The following is a 27,241-nucleotide window of genomic DNA, read 5'->3' as shown; positions in this document are numbered from 1 at the left end:
TGTGAGCTAATTCTTGTCATCTCTGTCCACCAGACTAGGCTTTCCAATAAAATGGTATATTGATGCTTGATTTTTAAAAATGATAAATGATATCTATCTTGGGGTCTGAGCAGTAGCACAGTGGGTAGAATGTTTGACCCAGGTTCAATTCTTGGCATCCCATATGGTCACCTGCGCACTGCCATGAATAGTTCCCAAGTGCAGAGCCAGGAGTAACTCCCGAGCATCACCGGGCGTGACCCCAAAAGCCAAAATAATAATAATAATAATAATGATAATGATGATACCTATCTTAAGCGCTTTTGAACTATTATTATCTAATTTGTTTGCAATTTAAAAGAATGTACAGATTGCTTTTTATTTTCAAAGAAAAATTTAAGTGTAAATTTTCATAATTATTGGCATTTTATAAAGTCAGTAATGAGTTTTATAAAATCAGTAAGGATAAATTATAAAATTTTGTAAAATCAGTAATGAGCTGTTATAAGAGACTGAGGGCTTTGTGGGTGGCTTCAGGTTTGGGGAATGACATCACAGTGTAGGTGACTGATCTGCTTTTATGTCCTCAGGTTTCGGAGCCTGACAACAGCGTTCTTCAGAGACGCTATGGGATTTCTTCTGCTTTTTGATCTGACAAATGAGCAAAGTTTCCTCAATGTCAGGCACTGGATAAGTAAGTGTAACTGCTTCTCTGCTCTCCTTTCCTTACTGACAGCAAGGAAATGAAGTTGTTTTTAGGGATCACCTGGTATTATATAAAGAAGCATGGCTCTCAGAGAACTGAAATATCTGTTTTTCACAGTAAAACTTACCTGGGTTTGGGATTAGAGAGATAGCACAGCGGTAGGGCACTTGCCTTGCACATGGCTGACCTGGTTCTATCCCTGGCACTGCATATGGTCCTTTGAGAACTGCCACCAGTGATTTTTGAGTGCAGAACCAGGAGTAAGCTCTGAGGACTGCTAGGTATGTCCCCCCTGCACCAACGAAACAAGAAAAAGAGTGAAATCGTGTGTTTGTATGTTTCTGTTCTCTTCGGGGTGAGAAAGAGTCCTTGTTACCCAATTAAGAAAACTTATATGTAGTTGAGATTTCTTATCTTCAGTGGGAAGAATTTCTCCCCCCTATTCACTGCTCTTTACCTTATCAAAAAATGTATACTCTCAGAGTCAGAGTTTGTTAAAGAATAAAAATATATTAATTATTGGGATCTGAGAAATAGTACAACAGGTAGGCATTTGCCTTGCATGCATGACCTGGGTTCAGTTCCCTAGCATCCCATATGGTCCACCGACCACCTCCAGGAGTACTTCCTCAATGCAGATCCAAGAGTAAGCCCTGAGCACCATCAGGAGTGGCCCCAAAACAAACAAAATGTGTTAATTACATTATGTGTGTTAATATACATTATTATATACAGATATACAAATGTGTTAATATATACTACACTTTTCCCCTGCCCATTAGCCTTATGGTTATTATAGGGTAAGTTAATTTCTTTTTCTTTGTCAAAACAGTAGAGAATTGAAATGGTATAGGTGCCGGAGAGATAGTACAGTGGGTTGGGCATTTGCCTTACCCACAACCAACTCAGATTCAATTCCTGGCTTCCCATGTGGTATCACTGCTAGGAGTAATTCCTAAGTTCAGAGCCAGGCAAAACCTCTGCACACTGGTGGGTGTGGCCCAAAATCCAAAAGCAAAAAGAAAATAAAATTGAAATGGTACATCCCAGATTCCAGGCAGTGTTGCCTTAGGCTAGTGGCTGACTCCTGGGTCCCGACTGGCCTGGGGAAGGCCTCTGTGTCCTCTGAGAGTGGCATGTGAGTTCTCTCAGTCTCTCAGGAGGGCCGGTGAGAGGGCTCTGTGGGCTGAGGGGCTTGGGCAGGTAGGACGCCCAGGTTTAGTTCTCAGAACTGCCCAGTCCCCCAAGCACAGCCAAGAACAACCCCTGAATACAAAGCAAGAGTAGACTCTGAGCACTGCAGGGTCTGGCCCCAACAACCCCCCCCACCCCCCTTCCCCCATACACACATACATACACACACTCACACACACACACACACATACACACAAGGAGACTGAGTCCTCTAGTTCTAAATTTGTTCTGCTAGGGCTGGAGCGATAGCACAGCAGGTAGGGCATTTGCCTTGCACACGGCCAACCCAGGTTCAATTCCTCCGTCCTTCTCAGAGAGCCTGGCAAGCTACTGAGAGTATCCTGCCCTCATGGCAGAGCCTGGCAAGCTCCCTGTGGTGTATTCGATATGCCAAAAACAGTAACAACAAGTCTCACAATGAAGACATTACTGGTGCCCACTCGAGCAAATAGATGAACAACAGGAGGACAGTGCTGCAGTGCTGCAGAAATCAGGTACCATATTCACTTACCTTCCTTCTGATGTGCCAGAGTAATTCCTTGGCCAAGAGCCGTATATTTTGTAAGGAAAATTTAAAGCAGTCTGAAGTTCTAAACTTTAATTCTGCACCACACAAAAGCTACATTTTAATATCCTTCTGCCTTTATATTTTAACTTATGTTATTTTTACAAAATCTTCCCCCTGCGTTAAAAAACATTGATTAGAGTTTCTTTTTAATTTTTTAGAAATTTTTTATTTTATAAAGTAGGTCACAATATTTGATTACACTTAATATTCAAACACCAATCCCACCATCACTGCACCTTCCCACCACTATATTTCAGGTGTTTCCATCCCAAACCCCAATCCCTGGCCCAAAGTAATATTTCCCTCTTAGGTTGTTTCCCTCCTACTTTGGATCCATAAAATGTGGTGTGGTACATTTTGCTCTTCGGGTCACACCTGACAATGCACAGGGGTTACTCCTGGCTCTGCACTCAGGAGTTACTCCTGGCGGTGCTCAGAGGACCATATGGGATGCTGGGAATCGAACCTGGGTCAGCCGCATGAAAGGCAAATGCTCTACCCGCTGTACTATCTCTCCAGCTCCCTTGATTTACTTTTTAATATAAGCAATCCAAATCTTTTTTTTAAAACATAGGAAAAGAGAACTAAAAGCCCCTTATAATTATCTTCCCTGATTTTTCAACATCAACATTTCTAGGGGCTAGAACAATAGCACAGTGGGTAGGGCATTTGCCTTGCACGTGGCCGACCCGGCTTCAATTCCCAGCATCCCATATGGTCCCCCCCACCATCGCCAGGAGTGATTCCTGAGTGCAAAGCCAGGAGTAACCCCTGAGCATCGCCGGGTGTGATCCAAAAAGCAAAAAAAAAAAAATTCTAAATATCATTACTACAACATTATATTATTTATATTATATTATATATATTATACTTCCAAGTGTTTTGCTATATTAATCTAGTGGTTCTCAAGCATGTGTACGCATCCAGATTCCCATACAACTTATTGAAACATAAACTCTAGGGGCACAGAGAGATAATAGAGCAGGTTAGGCACTTGACTTGCACACATCTTACCCTGGTTTCATCCCCAGCACCATATAGGGTCCCCCAAGCACCTTCAGGAGTGATCCCTGAGTAGAGGCAGGAATTAGCTCTAAGCACAGCAGGGTGTGACCCACTTTTAAACTTCCTGACTCCCAAACCAAACCAAACAAACACAAACAGCACAGATTCTGGGGCCCCATACCCAGTGTTCCTGACCCAATAGCCATGGTGTGGGGCCTGAGAATATGCATTGCTCAGATGATGCTAAAGTCATGCCCAGGTGACGCCAAGTCCATTGGCCCATGGGCCTGACTGGAAGACCTTAACTTAATCTGGTTAACTTAATCTTTAACTTGAACCCTCGGAATTAAGTGCCATCACTCTTGCCCTGTTCACATGAAGAAACTGAGGCATTGAAAGGACCATTAACTCCCTAGGAGGTAAATTAGCAGAACCAGGATTCCACCTAAGAATCTAAAACATACCTAGGCTGGTTTCTACACGCTCGGGCCGACCTTCACATATGAGTGAACGTATTCCTGGACCACACGGCCACGACACATCATAAGACACTCCCTACCCATTTTCCATAATTACCACACCATATTTGATGGGGTTCAGACATAGGCAACAAATCACAGAGGGAAATATATATATGCATATATACATATTTTCAGATATATATATATACCAAAGCTCACATCACCCAAACCATAACAACATGTTAATGATATCCTATAGAATGTCTTAATGGTTCCTGCCAAAATAGAACAATCTTCACACTGTTTTCTATATGAAAACTTTTTTGTAAGCATGTTCAGCAGTTTTTCACAACAGACGATCCAAAATTATTCTTTTATTTGTGTTTTGGGACAGGGATTGGGGCTTGGGATGGAAACATACCAAATTTGGTGGTGGGAAGGTGTAATGGTGGTGGGATGGGTGTTTGAATATTGAATGTAATCAACTGTTGTGAAGTAACTTATAAAAAAATAAAAAATTAAAAAAAGAGTTTAAGACACATCCAGTGGGTCTTGTGGTCCTGCTGGTGCCTGAAATTCCGGAGATGTAAGGTATTCACAGAGCACAAAACCACTCTGCAGACAGCCAAGTTCCAAGCTGTGGCAAGGAGACGCAAGACCTAGAGGAAGGGCGGAGAACCCCAGGAGGCAGGCTGTGGTTGAGTCCTGCAGGGTGTGGGTGACGGTGGATGTAACAACAGCCTGCAGGAAATAGGAGCCGCGGCTTCCATTAGCAATATGCCCAGTCGGGTCTTGCTTCTTTTTGTTCTTCAGTTGACCTTTGAGAGCAAATGTCAGTTCAGTGCCCTGAAATTCTCTGCAGAGGACCAGCTCTGTCTCAGTGCTTAGCTCCTGCTTTCTGACCTGATTCTGTCCTGCTAAGAGAAAATAACCTGATTGCATCACAAGGAACTGAACTGTCAACACTTCTCTGGTTAACCATGATAAGATGAAAATTAGGTCATAAACTTTCGGGTATAGGTGATTGTGAAAGTCGGGCTGTTTTAAAAATTTTTTAAAAGGATAACTTATATTTTTGAATTCTGTTGTTTATTACTAGTTTATTTTCTTCTGGGGGGGGTGGTGTTTGAGCCACAAGCTGAGATGCTCTGACCTTATCTTGGCTCTGTGCTCAGGGATCACTCCTGGCACTACTTAAAGGATCATTTGAGGTGCAGCGAATTAACCAGGGTTGACCTTACACAAGGTGAGTGTGCGTTGACCCCTGTACTGTATCTCCGGCACCTGCTTTAACTTCTTATTATAGTTTATTATGAAAAAGAAGATGATTCCCTTTCTTTGGGAGATAAGCTTAAATTAGCGAAGTTACTTTTATTTCTTTTAAAAAACCATGTTTATATGAAGGTTTTCAGATGAAAATCATTACAGTAGTGCTGCAGAAATCCTAATCTGCTTGTTTAGTTTCTGGTGCAGAATCACAATTCCAGGGGTTCCCTCCTCATTTATAGTAATCTTATTTGTTTTAAATGAATTTAGTCTACTTTAGGATTAAAAATGGTGTCTATAACAGATCATATAGAAGTAAATTAGTTTCTAGGAAGACAATTCTTTTTTTTTTAAGTATCATTGTTATGAAAAGAAACTATAGTTTCTGAAAAACAGCTATAAGGTTAGTATGAACACTTGGAATCCTGCCACTTTCAATCTTTTTTTAAATGGTCTTCACAATAACAAGGACTGATGGTGTGTGTGTGTGTGTGTGTGTGTGTGTGTGTGTGTGTATGTGTGTGTTGGGCAAGTTCTCATGCTCACTTGCAGGGTTAGAAAGTTCTCCAATATAAATGAGTTGGGATTTAGATATTAAAAGGACAAGAGGTAGTTTTCCATCTGTCCTGTTCATTCAGTTTGATGGACTGAGGCCTTGAAATCATTATGCCATTTCTTTCTCTCTGTGTATCTAGTTACCATTTTCTAAGCACTTTTGCATGGATTCTCCATTAATTTCTGACTTCAGGTCTGGTGATGTGGGTCAGTGTAGAGCACTTGTCTTGCATGTTTTTGTGATAACTCCTGGTTGATCTCTGGAATTGCAAAATAATAATAATAATAATTTGCTCGAGTGGGCCCAGAAACGTCTCCATCGTGAGACTTGTTGTTACTGTGTTTGGCATATTGAATACATCACGGGTAGCTTGCCAGGCTCTTCCGTTAATAATAATAATAATAACAACAACACTGTAGCACTGTTCTCCCATTGTTTATTGATTTGCTGGAACGGGCCCAGTAACGTCTCCATTGTGAGACTTGTTGTTACTGTGTTTGGCATATTGAATACATCACAGGTAGCTTGCCAGGTTTTGCCATGCGGGCGAGATACTCTCGGTAGCTTGCCGGGCTCTCCAAGAGGGGTGGAGGAATCGAACCTGGGTCGGCTGGGTCAGCCACGTGCAAGGCAAATGCCCTACCGCAGTGCCATCGCGCTGGTAATAATAATAATAACAGCGGCAGTATCGTAGCCAATGAGATGCAATTATTGCTAATTGAAAACTCTTCCCAATAATAATAATAATAAAAATATCACACTTTATTCGTTGTTTTCTTATTATAATTTTTTTCTTTTATTTATAGGTCAGCTACAAATGCATGCCTACTGTGAAAACCCAGACATAGTGTTATGTGGAAATAAAAGTGATCTGGAAGACCAGAGGGTGATAAAAGAAGAGGACGCCAGAGGACTTGCAGAGAAATATGGGTGAGAGTTTTTGTGCATAAAGATAGTAAGAACATTTCTATTGCAAATATCAGTGTATGAATGGGTAACAAAAGAGGCAAATTCAAAACATCAAAACAATGATGTATAGGGACTAGCAAGATAACAATGGGGCTAGGGTCCTTGCCTTGGATCCCACTTGCTCTAGTTCTGAATCCCCAGCACCCAACCCTGCTAGAGTCACTCCTGAGCACAGAGCCAGAAATTATTCCTTCCCCCACCACTAAAAAAATTTCCATCACCATACATAGTTATAGATTTTTTTTTCTTGTGACAAGAACTTGTAAGTGTTGTTCTCTTAGGAACCTTTCAAATATACAATACAATTTTATGACTTATAGACCCTTGCTACAAAGAAAGTACTTTCTTTTTGCCTCTAGTCAGTGGGGTTGGGAAGAATGGTGAGAGAGAGGTGTGAGCTGTGGAAGAGGACAATAAGGGACGTCACCTAGCTAGCAGCGGGGGTGGTTAGCAGAACAAGGCGTGGGAGGCCCATCTTTCTCCTGTGTGTTCAGTGCTTTGTTCTCTGTTGGACTGATGGAGAGTCCAACAAAGAATGTGACTGACATTAAAAAGAGGGTGGAGGGAAAGTTTGGTCATGTAGGAAGAAGCCAGAGTGTGAAACTCTTGAGTTCCATATCTTGAGAGTAGATTTCAAGTTTCAGGAGACAGGGAGTCCCGGCAACTGTGAACATGGAGGTTGTTATGGTGTGGAGTTGTTGGTGGGGCGACAGGAGAGTGGGAAGGCTACGTGGAGACTACAAGAGAAAGAGACATACATGGGAACTACAGTGGCTTGTGAGATGAACTCTCGTTTTATTGAAATGAGAAGGACTAAAGCAGAGAAAATATACCCAGGAGGGCAGAACAGGATTCCAGGATTCTAAATCTTTACTTCTAACTCATGATGTGTGTCTGGGGGCGGGGGGGGGGGGGGGGGGCTGGGGAGCGGGGAGGGGGGGATGTGATTTCCGGCAACTAGACTGGCTTACTCTGGCAAGAGCTGGAGCAGATTATGGAGACTTTCACTCTCGTAGGTGGTGAATCATGTTAGAAATACCTGATGAACTTTATGAACATATCTGACCCGATCACATGCTTTCCATCCCTCACTGCATGCTCTGATGCCAATGACGCTCAGTGTAGACCAGGTGTATCCACCCCCAGAACTACTGAGTTTCTCTCTCTCTCTCTCTCTCTCTCTCTCTCTCCCTGTATATATATATATGTGTGTGTGTGTGTATTTGCATATGCATATATCTATATATACATATCTATCTATATGTATCTGGACCTCACTTTTGAGTGTCTGACATAATTGGTCTGGAATGGTTTACTAGTTAGGGTTCAACTGAAGAAATCCATTGACAGGTATAAAGGTTTGTTATAGAACATGACCTTGTACAATGGTGGAGCTGCTTAAGATTCTCTTATGTAAGGGATCTTTGTTTCCATTTGTTTTGGGGCTATACCCAGTCATACTCAGAGTTTACTCCTTGCTCTGCACTCAGGAATCACTCCTAGCGGTGCTTGGGAAACCATATGGTGTGCTCGGGATCGAACCCTGGTCGGCCATGTGCAAGCCAAATGCCCTACCCACTGTACTAACTCTCCAGCAAGATTTCCAGTAAGGAATCATTTGTATTGATGCTGAAGGTGGTGTCCATAGGACAGGATTGGGAAAGGAAACAAGGATGTGAAATGGGAGAAGGCAGAAACCAGCTGGGACCAACAGTGAAAGATGAAGCCCCTCCGACTGCCATCTCACAGAAGTCAGGGTGGTGACAGAGGTCAGGGCTTTTTGTCCAGCAGGACATCCACAGAAGGCTGAGGAACCAGAGGAGTTGGAGGAGGATGCGGGGAACGGGGACAGGTGTGAGTCTGGTTGCTGGTTTCTGACAAGAGCTAAGCCAGTAGATGGCACTAGGTGTAGCACTGTAGCGCTCTCCTCCCGCTGTTCATCGATTTGCTTGAGCGGGCCCAGTAACGTCTCCATTGTGAGACTTGTTGCTGTGTTTGGCATATTGAATACGTCATGGGTAGCTTGCCAGGCTTTGCCGTGCAGGCGAGATACTCTCTGTAGTTTGCTGGGCACTCAAGAGGGGCGGAGGAGAGGAATCGAACCCGGGTTGGCTGAGTCAGCCACATGCAAGGCAAACACCCTACTGCAAACTGTTGGTGACTTCCCTTCCACCCTCCAACTCCCCTGACCTGAACCAGACGGGAATTTTGGAATGTGCTGCTGAGATGACTGGTTTGGCAGCTCTCCTGGGCTTGAGAGCAGTGCTTGAGGTGCTTCTGAGGTGGAAGTGGGTGAGGCCCACAGGTGACGGTTCTGGTGTGCCCACTGTGCCTCTAGAGGCTCTTCTGGAAAGTGGTGCAGAGAGGGAAGGGTCAAACAAAGGCCACAGAGAATATGGAAGTGTTGAAGCCCAGAGTTGTGTCGCAAGGGGGGGTGAGGTGGAAGTGAGGGATGAAGCAATGGAGACGTTCACCTAAACCATACTTTTGACAAGTGTGTTTAAAGAAGAGGCCCAGACCAGGGCAGTTAGCTTCCACATGAGTCCATTTTCAACTACTCGGGGGGACTTAGGGTTGATTTCTCCTTTTTTGGGTTTTTTTTTTTCAACATTTTGCCCAGTTTCCTCCTTTTTTTTGGTGGGAGTGTGTGTGTGTGTGATTATCACCAGTGCCCAGTTCCCAGTGTCTGAGGAATGGTTCACAGGGAGGGTTACAGCTAAAGATTCTGAGTTGGATTAAAATGAGGGAGAAGAGCTTCTTTGATAAGATAATTAAAACTACAGAAAAAGAATGTAGAAGAAGACAAATAGAATTTCTCTAGGATTTAGAAAATGTGAAATGTAGCTCTCTGGGATGTTTGCCACTTTTCGAAAAAACTATGATGGCACAGAGACCTTTGTCATCTTTGATAATCAGCATTTTCGTTGGTGGCAGCACTCTACTGAGTTCTCCCCCATATGTAACAGACTATAGTCCAGCTCATGGAATAACTACCAGTCCTATGATTGTGTGTTATCAAATATACTTAAATTTTTGTGATTATTATTTTTTCTCTTTTGGATCACACCCTGTGGCGGTCAGGGTTTAGTCCTGGTTCTGCACTCAGGAATTACTATTGGCAGGTTTGGGAAACCATATGTGCTGCTAAACCGGGTCAGTGTTGTGTGAGGCAAATGCCCTATCCACTGTATTCGCTCTCCAGCCCCCAGCCCTTGAATTTTTGTTACTCTTGTGCAAACTCTAACTTAAATTCATCAAAAATGGAACATTGGCTCACAAATGGTTCGTTAAAATCTATATACGCTTAGGGAATAGAGTCTGTCAGAAAAACAACACAGTGAACAACTCGTCCTAGAGCAGATGTGGAATATATGCCTGTGTGTTCTGGAGCACATGGAGCTAGAATGAAGATGTGAAGCTGCAGTCAAAAATGGAAAACAACAAAGAAAGTCAAGTCTACAGAATGGGAAAGGATATTCGCCGAATACACATCCGACAAGGGGTTGATCTCAAGGATATACAAAGTACTGGTTGAACTCCACAAGAAGAAAATATCCAATGCCATCAGAAAATGGGGCAATGAAATGAACAGAAACTTTCTCAAAGAAGAAATCCGAATGGCTAAAAGGCACATGAGAAAATGCTCTACATCATCAATCATCAGGGAGATGCAGATCAAAACAACAATGAGATATCATTTCACACCACAGAGACTGGCTCACATCAAAAGAACAAAAGCAAATGGTGTTAGCGCAGATGTAGCGAGAAAGGGACCCTCCTTCACTGCTGGTGGGAATGCCGACTGGCTCAGCCCTTTTGGAAAACAGTATGGACGATTCTCAAAAAATTAGAAACTGAGCTCCCATTTGACCCAGCAATACCGAACAGATGACTGGTTAAAGAAACTTTGGTACATCTACACAATGGAGTACTATGTAGCTGTTAGAAAGGATGAAGTCATGAAATTTACATACAAGTGATACTACATGGAAAGTATCATGCAATGCGAAATGAGTCAGAAAGAGAGGGATAGACATAGAAAGATTGCATTCATCTGGGGAACATAAAGTAACAAAATAGGAGACTAACACCCAAGAATAGCTGAAATAAATACCAGGAGGTTTGCTCCATGGCTTGGAGGTCAGCCGCACACTCAGCTCAGATAGAGAAGGGAGCACCAAATAAAGGGTGTTGGGAAGATCCGCCCAGGATGAGAGATGCATGCTGAAAGTAGACTATAGACTGAACATGATTGCCACTCAATTCCTCTTTTGCAAACCACAGCACCCAAAATGAGAGAGAGAACAAAAGGGAGTGCCCTGCCACAGAGGCAGGGTGGGATGGGGGGATGGGGGGTGGGAGGGATATTGGGATTAGTGGTGGTGGAGAATGGGCACTGGTGTACTCGATCATTGTATAACTGAAACCCAAGCACAAAAATTTGTAAGTCTACAACTGTACCTCATGGTGTTTCACTATTTAAAAAAAAAATGGAAAACAGAAAGGGTGAATCAGTTGCATGCTGCTCAATGTCAAAAAAAATTAATTTTTGAGAATCTGTTGACCTCTAAGTCCTGTCCATTTTTCTTTTTTGTTAAGAGATTTGTGTAAATTGTAACACAAAGCTTATTTATTAACAAAACAGTGATTTAACAGGCGAAGTTTTATTTTTAATTTTATTGAATCACCATGATAGTTACAAGCCTTTATGCTTTTAGGTTACAATCACACAATGATCAGACACTGATCCCTCCACCAGTGCACTTTCCCCACCACCAATCTCCCCAGTATATCCCCCCTTTCTAACTTTCCTCCTGCCTCCATGGCAGACAATATTCCCCATACTCTCTCTCTACTTCTGGGCATTATGGTTTGCAGTGCAGATACTGAGAGGTCATCATGTTTGGTCCATTATCTACTTTCAGCACACATCTCCCATCCCGACCAGTTCCTCCAGCCATCATTTTCTTAGTGATCCCTTCTCTATTCCAGCAGCCTTCTCCCCTCCACTCATGAGGCAGGCTTCCAGCTATAGAGCAATCTTCCTGTACCGTGTATCTACTATCCTTAAATGTCAGCCTCATGTTATATTGTTTTATACTCCGCAGATGAGTGCAGTCCTTCTGTGTTTGTCCCTCTCTTTCTGACTCATTTCACTTAACACGATACTCTCCAAGTCTATCCATTTCTAAGCAAATTTTATGACTTCATCTCTCCTAACAGCTGCATAGTATTCCACTGTATAGATGTACCAAATTTTCTTTAACCAGTCATTTGTTCTAGGGCACTTAGGTTGTTTCTAGATTTTGGCTATTGTGAACAGTGAAAAGGCAAAGTTTTATAAGCCAGTACTAAACAAAGCATCTGAGGATGTGATCTTAGATAATATAATCAATGAAATCAGAGAAGAGTGAGATCGAGGAATATTCACACTTGTGCTTTTGCCAGTCAAAAATAAGACAATTCTTTGTTGTGGAAATACTTCAAATACCTATAAAAAGGGCGAGAGAGAGAGAGAGAAGAGAGAGAGGGGAAGATAAGGTGCTTGCCTTGCATGTGTGGTTCTGTGCACTTCTAGGAGTCATTCCTGAGACAGAGATTGCCAGGATTTTCCATGAGTTCTACTGGGGGTGTCCTCCCAACAACAGTAACCAATTTTTTTCCCTAAACTATATAATGAGTGACAAATACATGAGAGGAGAAAGTGGCATATAGCATTTGTAATAGTTCTTTCAGGTGGTACTTGTGGGCCAGGCTTCAGTGGGTGTAAGAATCACTAAGTGCTAAACACCTGGAGATCACTCTGTTAGTGCAGTGGGGAGGCCATTTGTTTTGCATTCAGCCAACCTGCGTTCAATCCCCAGCATCCCATATGGTCCCCCAAGCTCCAAGTGCCAAGCTGGGAGTCAGCCCTGAGCCAAGTGTGGCGACCCCCCAACCCCCACAAAAGAATCAGTGAGTGCTGAGCCCATAGTTTTTTGATTCAGTAGGTTTGGAATGTAGCCCCGAAATGTACAGGTCTGATTTCCAGACTCCTGCTGAGGGTTGAAGACAACCTTCGAAAAAAAAAAAAAAAACCACTGATACATAGACTCAGTCGATGTCTTCTGTAGGAGTGATGGCTACTATTTTCCTTGACATTATAGTTGGACAGAACCATTTCTGCACAGAATATGCAGTAGGTGCCAAACTGTGCTGTGCAGAGACAAGGGAAATGTGCTCCATGAATTACCAACGAAAACCCAACCTGTGGAGAAAATACTTCTCACCTATTGATTCCCTCAGCTCTGACAGCAACTGGACAAAGATTTAGGATGGACACAGAGCGGGGTTTCAGCCAGAGTGTGGCGCCAGGATACCCTTTCCCATTCGGCTTTGTGCCTGAGGAAGAACTGGGAGTCTTCATAAGCCTTTGTTCCTAATCCAGAGCTTAGGGAAATAGAAAAAAATGTTGAGTTGGAGGAAAGTATGAAAGGCAAGTGTATTTTATATGCTGGCAAAGAAATGGCCAGGAATGTCACTGAAGACTGCTGGCTGTTGAGGAGGAGTAGCTAGAATGAAGGACAAGTTAATAACACTTCCTTATTCTGATTCTGTCCCTCTTTCCAACTCACTCCACCCAGCATTACATATAAAATGCTGTATATCATTTTGTTCATGATAACCTGCTACTTTTCATCCATGTTGAGGGAAACTGCATGATTTCATCTTTTCTTCTAGCCGAGTAGTGTATTCTGTATATGTACCAGAGTTTCTTAATCATGTGTCCTTGGATTCTTGTTTCCAGATTTGGGCTATTGTGAATAGTATTGCAGTGAATGGGCTGGAGTGATAGCACAGTGGGTAGGGTGTTTGCCTTGCACGAGGTCGACCCGGATTCGATTCCTCCGTCCCTCTCGGAGAGCCCAGCAAGCTACTGAGAGTATCCTGCCCACATGGCAGAGCCTGGCAAGATCCCCGTGGCATATTCAATATGCCAAAGACAGGAACAACAAGTCTCACAATGGAGACATTACTGGTGCCCGCTCGAGTCAATCGATGAACAACGGGAGGACAGTGCTACAGTGCTACTGCAGTGAACATAGGAACACATATGTCTTTCAGAATAGTGTTTTGGGGCCCTTGGGAAGAGGCTGAGAAGTGACATTGCTGGGCCATATGGACACTCAGTTCCTGTTTTTTTGAGAAGTGTTCATATTATTTTCAAAATCAATACTACTGTGCTTTAAAAAATCTTTTGAAAGTTATTTGCACACGAATGATGTGAATCCAGACCATGTTTAGTGTTCTAGGGTCCAGATCATGTTTAGTGTTGCAGGGGGCTTAGCTCAACAGAATATTCAGGGTCCTACTGGTCCGAACTAGGTGAGATGTGGTACCAGTCTACCAAACAGGGTTGCTTGACGCCACTGTCAGATACACTTGCCTTCATTGCTGGCCACCCCAAACTAGACTCTGTGATCTTACAGTTGGACTAAAATGAAAAAGAAACAAGCCGGATGTGGATCCCAACCTTGAAAATCTTGGTGAAAAATTGCAAATGGTAATGTGCCGCATTAATGATTTGCTGCTGTATATCATTTCGTTCATGTTATTTTTTCTTAAATTTTGAGATGAATTTTTTAATCACTGTGTTATTGTTTTGCCTCCTGTTCCACATTGCCATTATGCAGTTGTTAATATCAAGAGGGGCTGGAATGATAGCACAGCGGGTAGGGTGTTTGCCTTGCACAACAGCCGACCCGTGTTCGATTCCTCCGTCCCTCTCAGAGAGCCTGGCAAGCTACCGAGAGTATCCCACCCGCACGGAAGAGCCTGGCAGGCTTCCTGTGGCGTATTTGATAGGACAAAACCAGTAACAACAAGTCTCACAATGGAGACATTACTGGTGCCTGCTCAAGCAAACAGATGAACAACGGGAGGACAGTGCTACAGTGCTCTATAGTGCTAATATCAAGACAGCAGTACAGGATGATTTTTGAAAGGGTTGCTGATATGTTTTCCTGGTAATGCTGCCTTGGCGCCACCGTGTGGATAAAAAAAACACTAGCACACGTTCTGTGGTTATTGGTTTTTGCCTGGCAATGATTAGGAATAGGGGAATAATATTATTTTTAGGAGAAAAACCCCATTCAAATAAATGTATCAAACACTTGCTGGACACTAGATGTATTCTAAGCCATTTACTTTCACTATCCCATTTCCTACTCTATGAGATGTAGGATGGTACCCTTTCTCCTACCATTCTAAGAGAAAGGTTCGGATAAAAATGTCAAACACCTTATAAAATTGAATATCAGGAGCTGGAGCGATAGCATAGTGGGTAGGGCATTTGCCTTGCATGTGGCTGACCCAGGTTCGATTCCCAGCATCTAATATCGTCCCCTGAGCACCACTAGGAGTAATTCCTGAGCCAGGAGTAACCCCTGTGCAGCACCGGATGTGACCCAAAAAGAAAAAAAACCCCACAAAACTGAACATTAGAAAGATTGGGGGCCAGAGAGATAGCACAATGGGCTGAGCACATGCTTTGTCTTCTATAGACCAGGGTTCGAGCCCTGATGCTGTGTGCTTCCTCGAGCACCACAAAGAGTGGCCCAGATCACACCTGGTGTGACCCCCAAATCCAAAAGATTTGGAAATAAAATATTTTACTAACTTTACCCACTAGATTTCAGTGCTTTTAGAACAAACTGACCGGCTCAGTGTTCAAACTTATAGCTGAAATTCAAATCGCAGGGCATATTTCTATCTCTAGGTACATTTTAATGATTGGAAGGAAATGGAAGGAATATGGAAGGCAAGTCTTATAGCTGTCCTGTTTAGGGTTGCATCTGGTTATACTATAGGAATGCCAGCGCCTGGTTATGTGCCTGAGGGTTGCTCCTAGCAGTGCTCAGGGAACCATATGGTATTAAGGCTCCAACCCAGATCTCCTGCAAACACAGCATGAAGTTAGGCCATTGACCTCCCTCCAGCCCTCCATATTTTATTTTATTTTTGGGTCTTGGGTCCACATAAGCAGTGTTCAGGTCTCACTCCTGGCTCTGCACTCAATAATCACTCCTTGCAGGCTCAGAGGACCATAGTGGGCTGTGGTGCAGCTGGAAATCGCTGGTAGCACCAGGGATCACGGGCAGAGCTGCCTGGATCGTGCTTAGTGTGTGCAGAGACTCTGGGGGCTGGACTCATGGTCTTACACTTCAAGGCAGACTTTTTTTTTTCTTTTTGGGTCATACCCGGCGATGCTCAGGGGTTACTCCTAGCTCATGCACTCAGGAATTGCTCCTGGTGGTGCTCGGGGGACCATATGGGATGCTGGGAATCGAACCTGTGTCGGCCATGTTGGCTGCGTGCAAGGCAAACGCCCTACCCGCTGTGCTATCACTCCAGCCCCCAAGGAAGACATTTTAAGCCACTGTGACTTCATTCTTCAGATGCTTGTGTGTAGGGTGTGTGTGTGTTGGGCCATATCCAGGGTTGCTCAGAGCTTACTCTTGACTCTCTGCTCAGGGACCACTCCTGGAGGGGCTCAGGGCACCACACAAGGTGCTGGAGATTGAACCAAGATCATCTACATCCAAAGCAAATGCCCTACCCACTGGCCCCTAGTAATGGTTTTTTTTAAATGAAAAGTCTTTTTATGCATATAGTTGGGGAAAAGCATGCTGAAGAAAATGTAGGTATTTAACTGCTGAGAATTTTCAATTTTGCATTTATTTCCTGGAAAACAACGGCACTGGAAACTCTTCCTGGGACTTAAATCAGTAGCATCCAAAGGACTCAGTATATTAATTCTGAATCCTCAGCGGAGATCTTGTCACCCGTGGAGAATAAATACCGCATGTGACCAGGGGAATGGGAAAATCCATTCTCTTCTGTTTATGGCTGAGGCCACAGGGGAAGAGAGCAGAGAAAAAACTGACCGGAAGTAGTGATGGACAGGCGAGGCTGGCTGAAGACCTGAAGGCTAGGGATGGAACTTTGGCAGAGTGTGTGCCGCCCTTGTCTGGGGATCATCTGGGTTCAGGCTCGACACCAAAACAAAAGCACACTCAAAAAGCAAGTAGAAAATTATAACCACCCAAACCACATAGTTTGCCTGACAAACTCTTCGCTGATCACGATAGTTTCCAGTAGCATTTCTCTACCAAGGCGCATGTGGGCTGCCAAGATATTCCAAAGGGGCCACAGGTGAAAATCATCAAAAAGAGGGGCCACAGCACAAGACTAGGGGTCAGTCAGTAGAACAGGGGTCCAGAGGGAGGAAATGAGGCCAGATGGGGCCACAGAGGGAACAAAGGTGGAGACACACTGGTCAGAGTAGGCGCCAGGAGGGTGAGGGACATGGGCACATCCAGAAGAGTGCAGTGACCGAGTCTTGGTGGGTTGCTGAAGTGGGTGTTTGGATAGATGACAGTTCCTCAGCTTGTTCTGAAGAGCCAGAGTAAAGCCTGATTGGATGCAGGGGGCTAGTTGCAAGTTCTGTCAGCATCTCTGCCATGTGTAGGTAATAAGACAGCATCAGCAGCATCACATGAAGTTCTCTTCATTGGTACATCCACAAGTACCAAAATGTGCCTCTTGGTTATATAAAGAAGAGCAGAAGCTGGAGAGAGAGCACAATGGGTAGGGTGCTTATCCTGCACACTGCTGAGCCCGGTTCAGTCCCCAGTACTGCTATGGTACCCCCAGTTCCTGACAGGAGAGAGCTCTGAGCAGAGTCAGGAGTAGCCCCCGAGAACTGCTGTGTAATCTCAGAAGAGAAAGGAAGAAGCAGAACAGTTCTGAAAGTCTGTTAAAGCACTAAGAAGTTTTAAGGAAAATCTATAGAGGCATTTATCTGGATGCTATTCCTAGCCATGAAGTAATGAAAGAGCAAGGAGCATTTAAAACTGAGTCACTGTTATAGTTGTCAATAAAGGAAAACAATTATTCTCAGCCACATAATAGTGGGGGAATTTGGGAGCCCAGAGTGATGTCAGAATGCATCGGTGAATTCAATCACAGCCCCCCTGAAGTAGCAATGTAGCACTGTCCTCCCATTGTCCATCGATTTGCTTGAGTGGGCACCAGTAATGTCTCCATTGTGAGACTTGTTACTGTTTTTGGCATATCGAATATGCCATGGGGAGCTTACCAGGATGCTGTGTGGGCAGGATACTCTTGGTACCTTGCCGGGCTCTCTGAGAGGGGCAGAGGAATCGAACCTGGTTCAGCTTCATGCAAGGCAAATGCCCTACCAGCTGTGCTATCGTTCCCCTCTGAGGTACTAAACCAAATTTCTTTTGCAGTTTTTACATCTAAGAGCATTTGGTTAGATGTCTTACTAAATGGTAAACGGAAAGAAACAGTTTGAGGAAATTATTCTTTCCCACTATATTTCATAACTTTACCTAGAAGCTGGGAGAATGTGGTGTAGTTTAGGTTAATCCTGATGATCCTGTTGCAGACTCAACTGTATAAGGCATGGCCCTCATATGACTGACATCTGAAGATTGGAGTTTGAACTTGTTTTAAATGAGTTCTGTAAAAATTGCACATAGGAGCCTGAGATATAGGATAGTGGATAAGTTGCCAACCTTGCAAGTTACACCAGCACCCCCCTGCAGTCCTCCAGTCCCTACCATGAGTGATTTCTAAGGGCAGAGCCAAGTGTAAGGACTGAACACTGCTGGGTGTGCCCCCCAAACCAACGAATTATGTATGAACTATAGGTTCTTGAAAAACAAAACAAATGTACTTAAGATGAATGCCCTTGAGGAATTCTTAAGTGGCTGAATCCAGAATGTTTTCGAGTTTATAATATAGGAATACAGCCCAGAGTTGCCAAATGACAACGCTTCTGGCAAACACAGTGGCTTCCTTGTATTTCTCTCTATTATCAGCCCCTTACCCCCCCTCATTCTCCCATGCAGCAAGAAAGATTTCTCTCTTTTTAGAATCATACAAAATATATGTTTAGAACTAGTAGAACATAGTTAATTGAATGCATTGGAATCTCATAGCTAAGTTCGTGTTGCTATCTAGGAATAATGAAGCAGTCACTTCATCTGGGAAGTGGCAATAAAAATTTTTACAAAAGTGATGACAGAGAGCCGAGATAGTCTGGCAGTTAGGGCACGTGCCTTGTGTGTGGCTGACTCTGGTTGCATTCCCGATACTACAAGGTCCCCCAAGCATCACTGCATCCTTGGATTCTTATATTGAACCACTGCTCTGATGGCTGAGGATCACAGGTCACTCACAGGGGCTCTAAGGCCTCCTAAAGACTTCCTGGGATAACCCCAACCCATCCCTCTGTATTTAAAAAAACTTTACTTCTCTTGTCAGCCCGAGAGAGAGGTCCATACTCAGAATGATTTCTCCCATATGTGGGCTAGGGAATATCAAATACCCAATGGCTATAGAAACAAAGAGCAGGAGAAGTGCTCTTGTCTTTAGTAGTCTTGTCACTGGAGCAGGGATGGGGGCGGGGGAATAAGTTTGGGAAAGAAACACAGGGCAATGGAGAGGGAAAAAGTGTCTGCTATAGAGGCAGGCCGGGGTGGGAGGGAAGCTGAGGATAATGGTGGAGGGTAGTGGACACTGGTGAAGGAATTGGTGTTGGGATAATATATGCCTGAAACTCAATATCTTTATAATTTTGTAAATCTTGGTGATTCAGTTTTTAAAAAAGCTAAAAATTATTTTCCTTCTGTATCAGGACTTTGGTGTGGATCGTTGACTATATCATGCTTTTTACTTTTTTCCTGTACTGAATGATGGCAGCTTTTAAAGCTGTCTTGCATATTTGTACTCTATTTTGTGTTTTTCTTGTTTTCTAAAATAAATGGTCAAGGGCAAACATCCTTTTTCTCTAACACCTGTCTCTTGTCATTCTCTCCGTCTTCTAGAATTCCCTACTTTGAAACTAGTGCTGCCAGTGGGTCAAACATAAGCGAAGCCATTGAGACGCTCCTGGACCTGATCATGAAGCGAATGGAGAGATGTGTGGATAAGTCGTGGATTCCTGAAGGAGTGGTGCGATCCAATGGCCACATGTCTACTGACCAGATAAGTGAAGAAAAGGCCAAAGGGTCCTGTGGTTGTTGAAAAGTCCAGAGCTATGCCGTAATTTGGATGGGCCCTACCAGTGATCTCCTCTGGGGCCAATGTATGGCCAGAGAGAGAAGCTAAAGGACATTGTGTACAAATAGCTTCTCACCATCCCAGTTTTGCTTACCCAGAGGCAGCGAGCTTTGCAATTAATTTATCGAAGCTTTTGTTACTATTTCTTTAAGATTCTACCTACGTGTTAGACAGGGGTTTCACATAGCCAAAAGTGCCTTTATACAACTTGAGCCCAAGACATAGATCATTCAAGGATTTGGGATTCCATAGCCACTGAACAGTACCTTTATTAGATACAATTGCTGAGAACAAGATTACCTGACTTCATGTAAACATCCCAAGAATCACACATGCAGGTCTTAGGTAAAGTGATAAAACTATATTTATTGAATCCAGATTTTTTTTTTTAGTTTTTGTTTCTGAGTCACACTGAGTGGTCCTCATGGGTTCCTCCAAGCTCAGTTCTTGGCGATCTCTTCCCGTAGGGCTTAGGGAAGTCCGGCACCAGTGTTAGGGTCCCGCATGCAACATATGTGCTCCACCCTGTGAACCTTCTCCCTTGAAATCAAGTTTAAAGATTCTTATTTGTACTATCATTGAAATATCATCTATTTGAAACCAATCGAATGTCTCACAAGAATATATACATGCTGGTTCAACATCCCCGAGTGTTGATTTAAGTAAGGATTCTTTCAGAAATGAAGAGATGACAAATTAATGCTCTATGAATAGATCTTGGGTAGACTGGACTGAGCAACTATAGTCCACTGTCTCTTTCTGGTGGGAGAGAGATTGGTGGTGCGGGGGGCCATGTTTGCTTACCGTAGTATAAGAAGCTGAAGGAGGGTTTCTGCTCGTTGCTAAGTTCCCAAAGCTCTGAAGGGTATTGAGGTTCAGAGAACTAGATTTGTGGCTTCTAATTCACTGTCACCAATGTATTCATATTTCACTATGTCAGCCACATCTGAATAGAACTGGTACTTATGCTGAAGTCTTTTTTGTGATAAGTAAACCTTTAGCTTCTTTGTTCACATCTGTGATGTTTATCTGGCATCGGCCTGCAGTTTCACTTAATTTTGTAAGCTACTAACTTTCTGTCTCACCATTAGGCTTGTATTGTTGTATTTGAAATACAACAACAATAATCTTGTATTGTTGATATTTTAAATCTGCTTTATTTTAAGGAAATTAAGTACATAAAATGTCTCTTTGCTACTTGGTGGATTATAGATGCTTGTATTTAAATAATTACATGTATACTGTAGCTAAGAATCAGAAAATGTGGTGTATGACTTCCTTTTCATTGGAACCATAGCATTTACTTATGGGCCTAAGTTTTCAATTTTATTACATTGTCAAAGCGCATACCAAATTAGAGTAGGTTTAATATATGCTTTATGATTTAGTCATTATAAAATGTTAAGGGGGATATTTCTATTTATTAAAAGTGATGCAAATAAAGTAGATTAAAATGTCCTAAGAAGAACTTAATTGCTATTTAGGAAGAAATGCCACTCATCATATTCAAATAAAAAAAATGAAGTGTTATTTTGTGGTAGCAAATGTTTGCCAGAACTATAATTAGAAAAATAAAACTGTGTTGGGAAATCATTATTCATTGCTCTTACATATCATTTTCAAATGACTTTTTATTGAATGTTGTTATTGTTATTTTGCCTCAGGTCTTTTACCACTTGCATAAAAAAATTGAGGCTGCTAAGAGCTTCTGTGTCCTTGAAATGAATCATGTCAAGTACCGAAATGTCATGTACCTTTGAATTGTGAATTCCATTGAGGGGAAAATTTAAGGGTAAGGCGGTAGTGTTTCCGCCACAGGGCCTTCCAAAGTTGCCCTCAGATTTCAATACAGCAAATCATAATTTTCTAACTACACATCAGGGAACATTTTCTATTTCCCGTCAATTTGTGTGCTTAAAAGAAGTCAGTAGTTCTTTCAAGCATATGTGCAATTTAAATATTGTGCGCATTAAGAACCACAGTTTAAACATACACATTCTGTAACCCTTAAGCATGTGATTAAACATGTACATGATATAATAGTACACACAAGAAATGTCTTTAATTATTGACATAAATAACCTATATTCTCTTTGGAAAGAATTTGTTTAAATTTAATATATAAGTGCCATATATTTGTGCCTTGGTGTATTTTTTTTTATTTACACGCCTATATAAAAATAAAGTGTATCTTCAGTAAAAACTGTTGTCAACTAAGTTACAATACAAGAGTGGTGTTCTAGTCTGTTGAGTTTGTGTAGGAATGTCCCATTTCCTGTACTATCAAGTTTCAGACCTAATGCTACAGGAAACCAAATTCAGGGGCACAGCTTCATGAAGGGCTGACTCAAGTAGGTCATTACTAAATGTTTGTGGAAACCCTACGGTGCAGGAAGTCTAGTCTTAGTTGGTCTCCATGGACAAAACAAGGATTGATGGAGGCCTGAACAGAAATGTGGACTCAACACAGATTCAACAGAACTGGAAACACGAGATCTATGCGGCAACCATTAAAACTCTGTAATGTGCCTGTCGAGTTGACAGGCGGGGGTTGGGTGGGGGTTGGGGTGGGGATGGAATCTGGGAACACTAGTGGAGAGGGGGGGTTGACCCTGGTGGTGGGATTGGTGTTAACATATTATATACCTAAAAACTCAACTATCAATAACTTTGTAAACCACAGTGCTTTAATACATTTTTTTAAAAATTAAAAACAATTAAAGTGCTTAAATTTCTGTGGAAAAATAAATCAAATGTGAGTTCAGAAATGAGTGCAAGAGAAATTGCAAAGGAACTGTGAGAAACAACAAGTGAAAATAACAAGGAAGGAAAGGAGATGATGACGCAGCAAGACTAGTTATTAAAAAAGTTGCAATGAGGGACTGGAGCAATAGCACAGCGGGTAGGGCGTTTGCCTTGCATGCGGCCGACCCAGGTTCAATTCCCAGCATCCCATATGGTCCCCTGAGCACCGCTAGGAGTAATTCTTGAGTGCAGAGTCAGGAGGAACCCCTGCGCATTGCCGGGTGTGACCCAAAAAGAAAAAAAATGTTGCAGGGAGGCTGGAGTGACAGTACAGCGGAGAGGGTGTTTGTTTGCCTTGCATGTGGCTGACCCGGGTTTCATCCCCAGAATACCATATTGTTCCCTGAACTTCACCAGGAATGTTCCCTGAGTGCAGAGCTAGGAGTTAAGCCCTGGCATGGCCCAGACCCTTCTCACCATCCCCCCCCCCCCCCCAAACCCAACCAGTTCCAATGACTGAAACATTCTGGAACCGGCATGTAAATCACTTGTCATCCCATTATTCATTGATTTGCTCAAGCAGGCGCCAGTAATGTCTCCATTCGTCCCTGTTGCATGCTAGTGTAGCCCAATAGCATCTGCTCGCTTCAGGAACACAAAGAGCCTCAAACCGTTTGTTCAGGGTTTTGACGAAGAAATCTGACCATCTCGTAGATGGGTGGCCATGCATCCTTTTGACGTCCTATGGAATCCAGTTGGTAACAGCTCTAGTCCAGTGGTCATCTCTAAATCACACTACATTTCCAGCCCATCTGGTTTTTGACACCTTGGCAAATGAGACAGCGTCCCTGATTCTTGATCGTCGATGGAGGCTGGAACTCCGGATTCCTTCTCTCACTTGGGTGAACCATGATATCCAAGCATAGCTCTTTTGATTCCTCTTTGGGTGACCCGAATAGCATTCTCGTCCTGTTTTCTTAGGGCCCAGCTCTTTCTCCTTTCTGACATCCTTCCCTTAGCATAAACTTCCCTGGTTCCATCCACATTGTCCCAAAGGGCAGCATTTCATTTATCTGACAGCAGTATTTTCTTGTGATAGTTTGGCACACCTCAACAGAAAGGATCCCCTTCTCTTCTCCCTTGATGACTGCGACGAGTGTGGTTGTGTGGGTGACACACACACCTGATGGTGCTTTAGCTGCTGTGCTGGCATACCTGTGTGATAGAGATCACATATTCTACTGGGGTGCCAGGGGGACCCCAAAGAGTATAGGGGCCTGGAACAGGTTTGGCACCAAGAATCAAACGTGAGGTCTCAAGCTTGCAGACAGATGCTTTGCCATGATGCCATCCCTGGACCCTGAATAGTAACATTTGAATTAGAGGGGGGAGGTGATTTCTTCTTCAGCATCCGGTATTGGAAAAGAAATTGAAATATGATATTATGATTCTTCTTAAGTAAAAAAATCCAGCTTAATTAAAAATTCAAATGTGGAAAAAATTCAAATGTGAAAAATGATACTATCAAACAATGGGCAAATAATTAGAAAAAGAATTTTTTTTTGAAATGGAAATGTAAGGTAAAGGTAAAGGTAAAGGCCCTCCCGTTGATCGTCGATTTGCTCGAGCGGGCCCAGTAACGTCTCCATTGGAGACTTTGTTGTTACTGTGTCTGGCATATCAAATACTCTCGGTAGCTTGCCGGGCTCTCAGAGAGGGGCGGAGGAATCGAACTCGGGTCAGCCATGTTGGCCGCTTGTAAGGCGAACGCCCTACCTGCTGTGCTATCGCTCCAGCCCTAAAGTATCAAGAAAAACACTGAGTCCCAAATCATGAAATAATGAGTGACTCTGGGAAAGGAACAAAGTAAAACATTTCTACATGGAACCATCACAATCTGGGTTTGGCATATCAACAAATTGAGAAATAATTTCTAAACATAGGCAAAGGGCTCCCCTGAATAGCACAGATAAAAACAACAGTAACAGAAAACTCTAAAGAGTTTATATCCTTTAAGACATAAATGAGCAATTCAGAAAGAAAAAAAAAGACCTCAAACATTTTGGAAAGTACCAGGAGGTTTACTCCATGGCTTGGAGGCCAGCTACACATGCTAGGGGAAAAGGCTGCTCAGATAGAGAAGGGAGCACCAAATAAAGGGTGTTGGGAGGATCCGCCCAAGACGGGAGATGCATGCTGAAAGTAGACTATAGATTGAACATGACTGCCATTTAATGCCTCTTTTACAAACCACAGCACCCAAAAGGAGAGAGAGAACAAAAGAGAATGCCATGCCACAGAGGCAGGGTGGGATGGGAGGGGGGTGTGGGTGGAGGGAGGAATGGGGGGGTGGGAGGGATACTGGGATCTGTGGTGGTAGAAAATGGGCACTGGTGAAGGGATGGGTATTTAATTATTGTATAATCGAAACCCAAGTACAACAATTTGTAAGTCTACAACTGTACCTCATGGTGCTTCACTAATAAAAAATTTAAAAAAAATTTGGGAAAGCTTTTTGAAGGGGTAGGGGAAGCTATAACACAGTGGTAGGGCATTTGCCCTGCATGCGGCTGGCGTGGCTGACCCAGGTTCGATTCCTCCGCCCCTCTCAGAGAGCCCGGCAAGCTACCGAGAGTATCTCACCCGCACGGCAAAGCCTGGCAAGCTTCCCGTGACATATTGGATATGCCAAACACAGTAACAACAAGTCTTACAATGGAGACATTACTGGGTCCGCTCGAGCAAACCGATGAGCAATGGGAGGACAGTGCTACAGTGCTACAGAGCAGGGGAACCTCTAGCATCCAAGACATGAGACCCCCTCCTGCCCCCCATCCCTCCACCTGAGGCTGACGCTCTTTGGAGCTATTTGCGCTTCGGGGGTCACACTCTAGACCCTGCGCACAGGCTGGCGTGTTTGCCAGGGTTACTGGGGAGTTGGCAGAAGCGCTTGCCTGTGTCACTGCCTGGCTCTCGCGCTTGCTCACCTCTTTTTGGTGGGCTGGGGTACAAGCCCCGGCTGTGCTGGGGGTTACTCTTGGCGGTGTCTCAGGGATCCCTCCTGGCAGGGCGTGGCGACCATATAGGTTGCTGGGGATGGAACAAGGGTCGGCCACATGCATGGCAAGCACCGTCCCTTTTGTGCTATCTCTTTGGCCCACTGCTAGTTTTGTCTTGCGATGTGCTTGCACATGCCCGGCTGCTGGGCTGCGAGCTGACTGGGACACCGGCAGGAGCCGGCTGCAAGGTCTGCAGCGCAGGTGGTGTTTCGAAAGGAATTTGAGCTCGGAGCTTGCAAGGCCTCGAGGTTTGTGTTGTAAGCCTCCCAGTCATTCCTTTGGGTCCCTTGGAAAGTTTTTTTGTGTGTTGGGAGCAATTCAGCGTTACTAAGGAGTCACTCCTGGCTCAGCACCCAGAAATCACTCTCAGCGGGCTGGAGGGACGAGATGGGATGCCAAGGATCGAATGCGAGAGCGAATGTGTGTGCAAGCGTCCCCACGCCCCAAGATTGTAAAGAAAGAAAGATACATATAATAGTTCGAAGGACTGAGCATGTAATTTGCATGCCAGAGGCCTGGGTTTGTTCTGCGGCTCCCCAGGACCCCCACATCTCTGTGGATATTCCCCCAGCAAGGAGCAAGGAGCTGGAGGAGGTGAGGAACACTGCTGGGGGTAGCCCCCAAATCAGAAAAGAAGAAGAATGCAATAATGAAAACATTTTAGTGATCGCAAAGTTGACCTTTGAGGATGATGTGGTGAAGAAAGCATCTGGTTATTGAGTGCTCAGGGAGAAACTTTTGGAAAGCATTTGGTGTTATCCACTAAGTTTTGAAACTCTAATCCAGCATCATTATTTTTTTCTCTGAATAAAGAGCATATCAATATAGCTTATTATGTTAAGGGGTGGAGGCGTTCTTTAGAATACCGTCTAACAATCGCCTAAATTGTGAAAAAGAATGCTAAGTATTCATGATGACTATACTTCTAATAGTGAACTACTTATGAATATACTACTATCCATGTACTGCTAATTTCTTTCTTTTTAAAAATTTTATTGAATCACCGTGAGAAAATTACAAGCTTTTATGTTTGGGTTACAATCACACAATGATCAAACACCCATCCCTCCACCAGTGCACACTCCCCACCACCATTATCCCCGGTATACCCCCCCTTTCCCAGCCCCCCCCCGCCTCCATGGTAGACAATATTCCCCTTTCTCTCTCTCTACTTTTGGGTATTATGGTTTGCCATACAGTCACTGAGAGGTCATCATGTTTGTTCCCCTATCTACTTTCAGCACACATCTCCCATCCCGACTGATTCCTCCAGCCATCATTTTCTTAGTGATACCTTCTCTATCACAGGTGCCACACTGCTAATTTCTGTGTCCCGAAAGTTCTAGGGATTGGGGATACTCAGCAAGCCAAACCCCCAATCCTCGTGGAACTCACATTTCAGTTAAGGGAGATAGGTAGCAGCAAAAGCTGAAAAAAACGCGTGAAGTCAAGTTATCTTGTGAAATCCAGACAGACACAAAAATAGCACAATAGTCTATGTAGGGGACACGCTTGTGAGTGCAGTAAGAGGACAGATCACCTTGGGGAGATCTGGACTTCGGGAGTGGGGGAAGGTCCTTCGAATATGTTTATATGTATATG

The 27,241-nt window shown here is 43.5% G+C and overlaps 1 protein-coding gene across 1 annotated transcript in view; it reads left to right on the top strand.

Annotated features, from left to right (window-relative positions):
* Positions 1 to 22,025, top strand: part of RAB27A (RAB27A, member RAS oncogene family) — an 85,978-nt gene extending 63,953 nt beyond the window's left edge. The window contains exons 6-8 of the mRNA XM_056115597.1: positions 570 to 673; positions 6,542 to 6,665; positions 19,601 to 22,025. Of these exons, the coding sequence (XP_055971572.1) occupies positions 570 to 673; positions 6,542 to 6,665; positions 19,601 to 19,799 (427 nt within the window). The 3' untranslated portion in view covers positions 19,800 to 22,025. The remainder of the gene's footprint in view (positions 1 to 569; positions 674 to 6,541; positions 6,666 to 19,600) is intronic.
* The last annotated feature ends 5,216 nt before the right edge of the window (positions 22,026 to 27,241 follow it).

This window comes from Sorex fumeus, unplaced genomic scaffold (assembly GCF_029834395.1).
Source record: "Sorex fumeus unplaced genomic scaffold, SorFum_2.1 ptg000029l, whole genome shotgun sequence".
NCBI lineage: Eukaryota > Metazoa > Chordata > Mammalia > Eulipotyphla > Soricidae > Sorex > Sorex fumeus.
The sequence above is the reverse complement of the archived record's forward strand: the minus strand, read 5'-3'. Positions and strand labels throughout refer to the sequence as shown.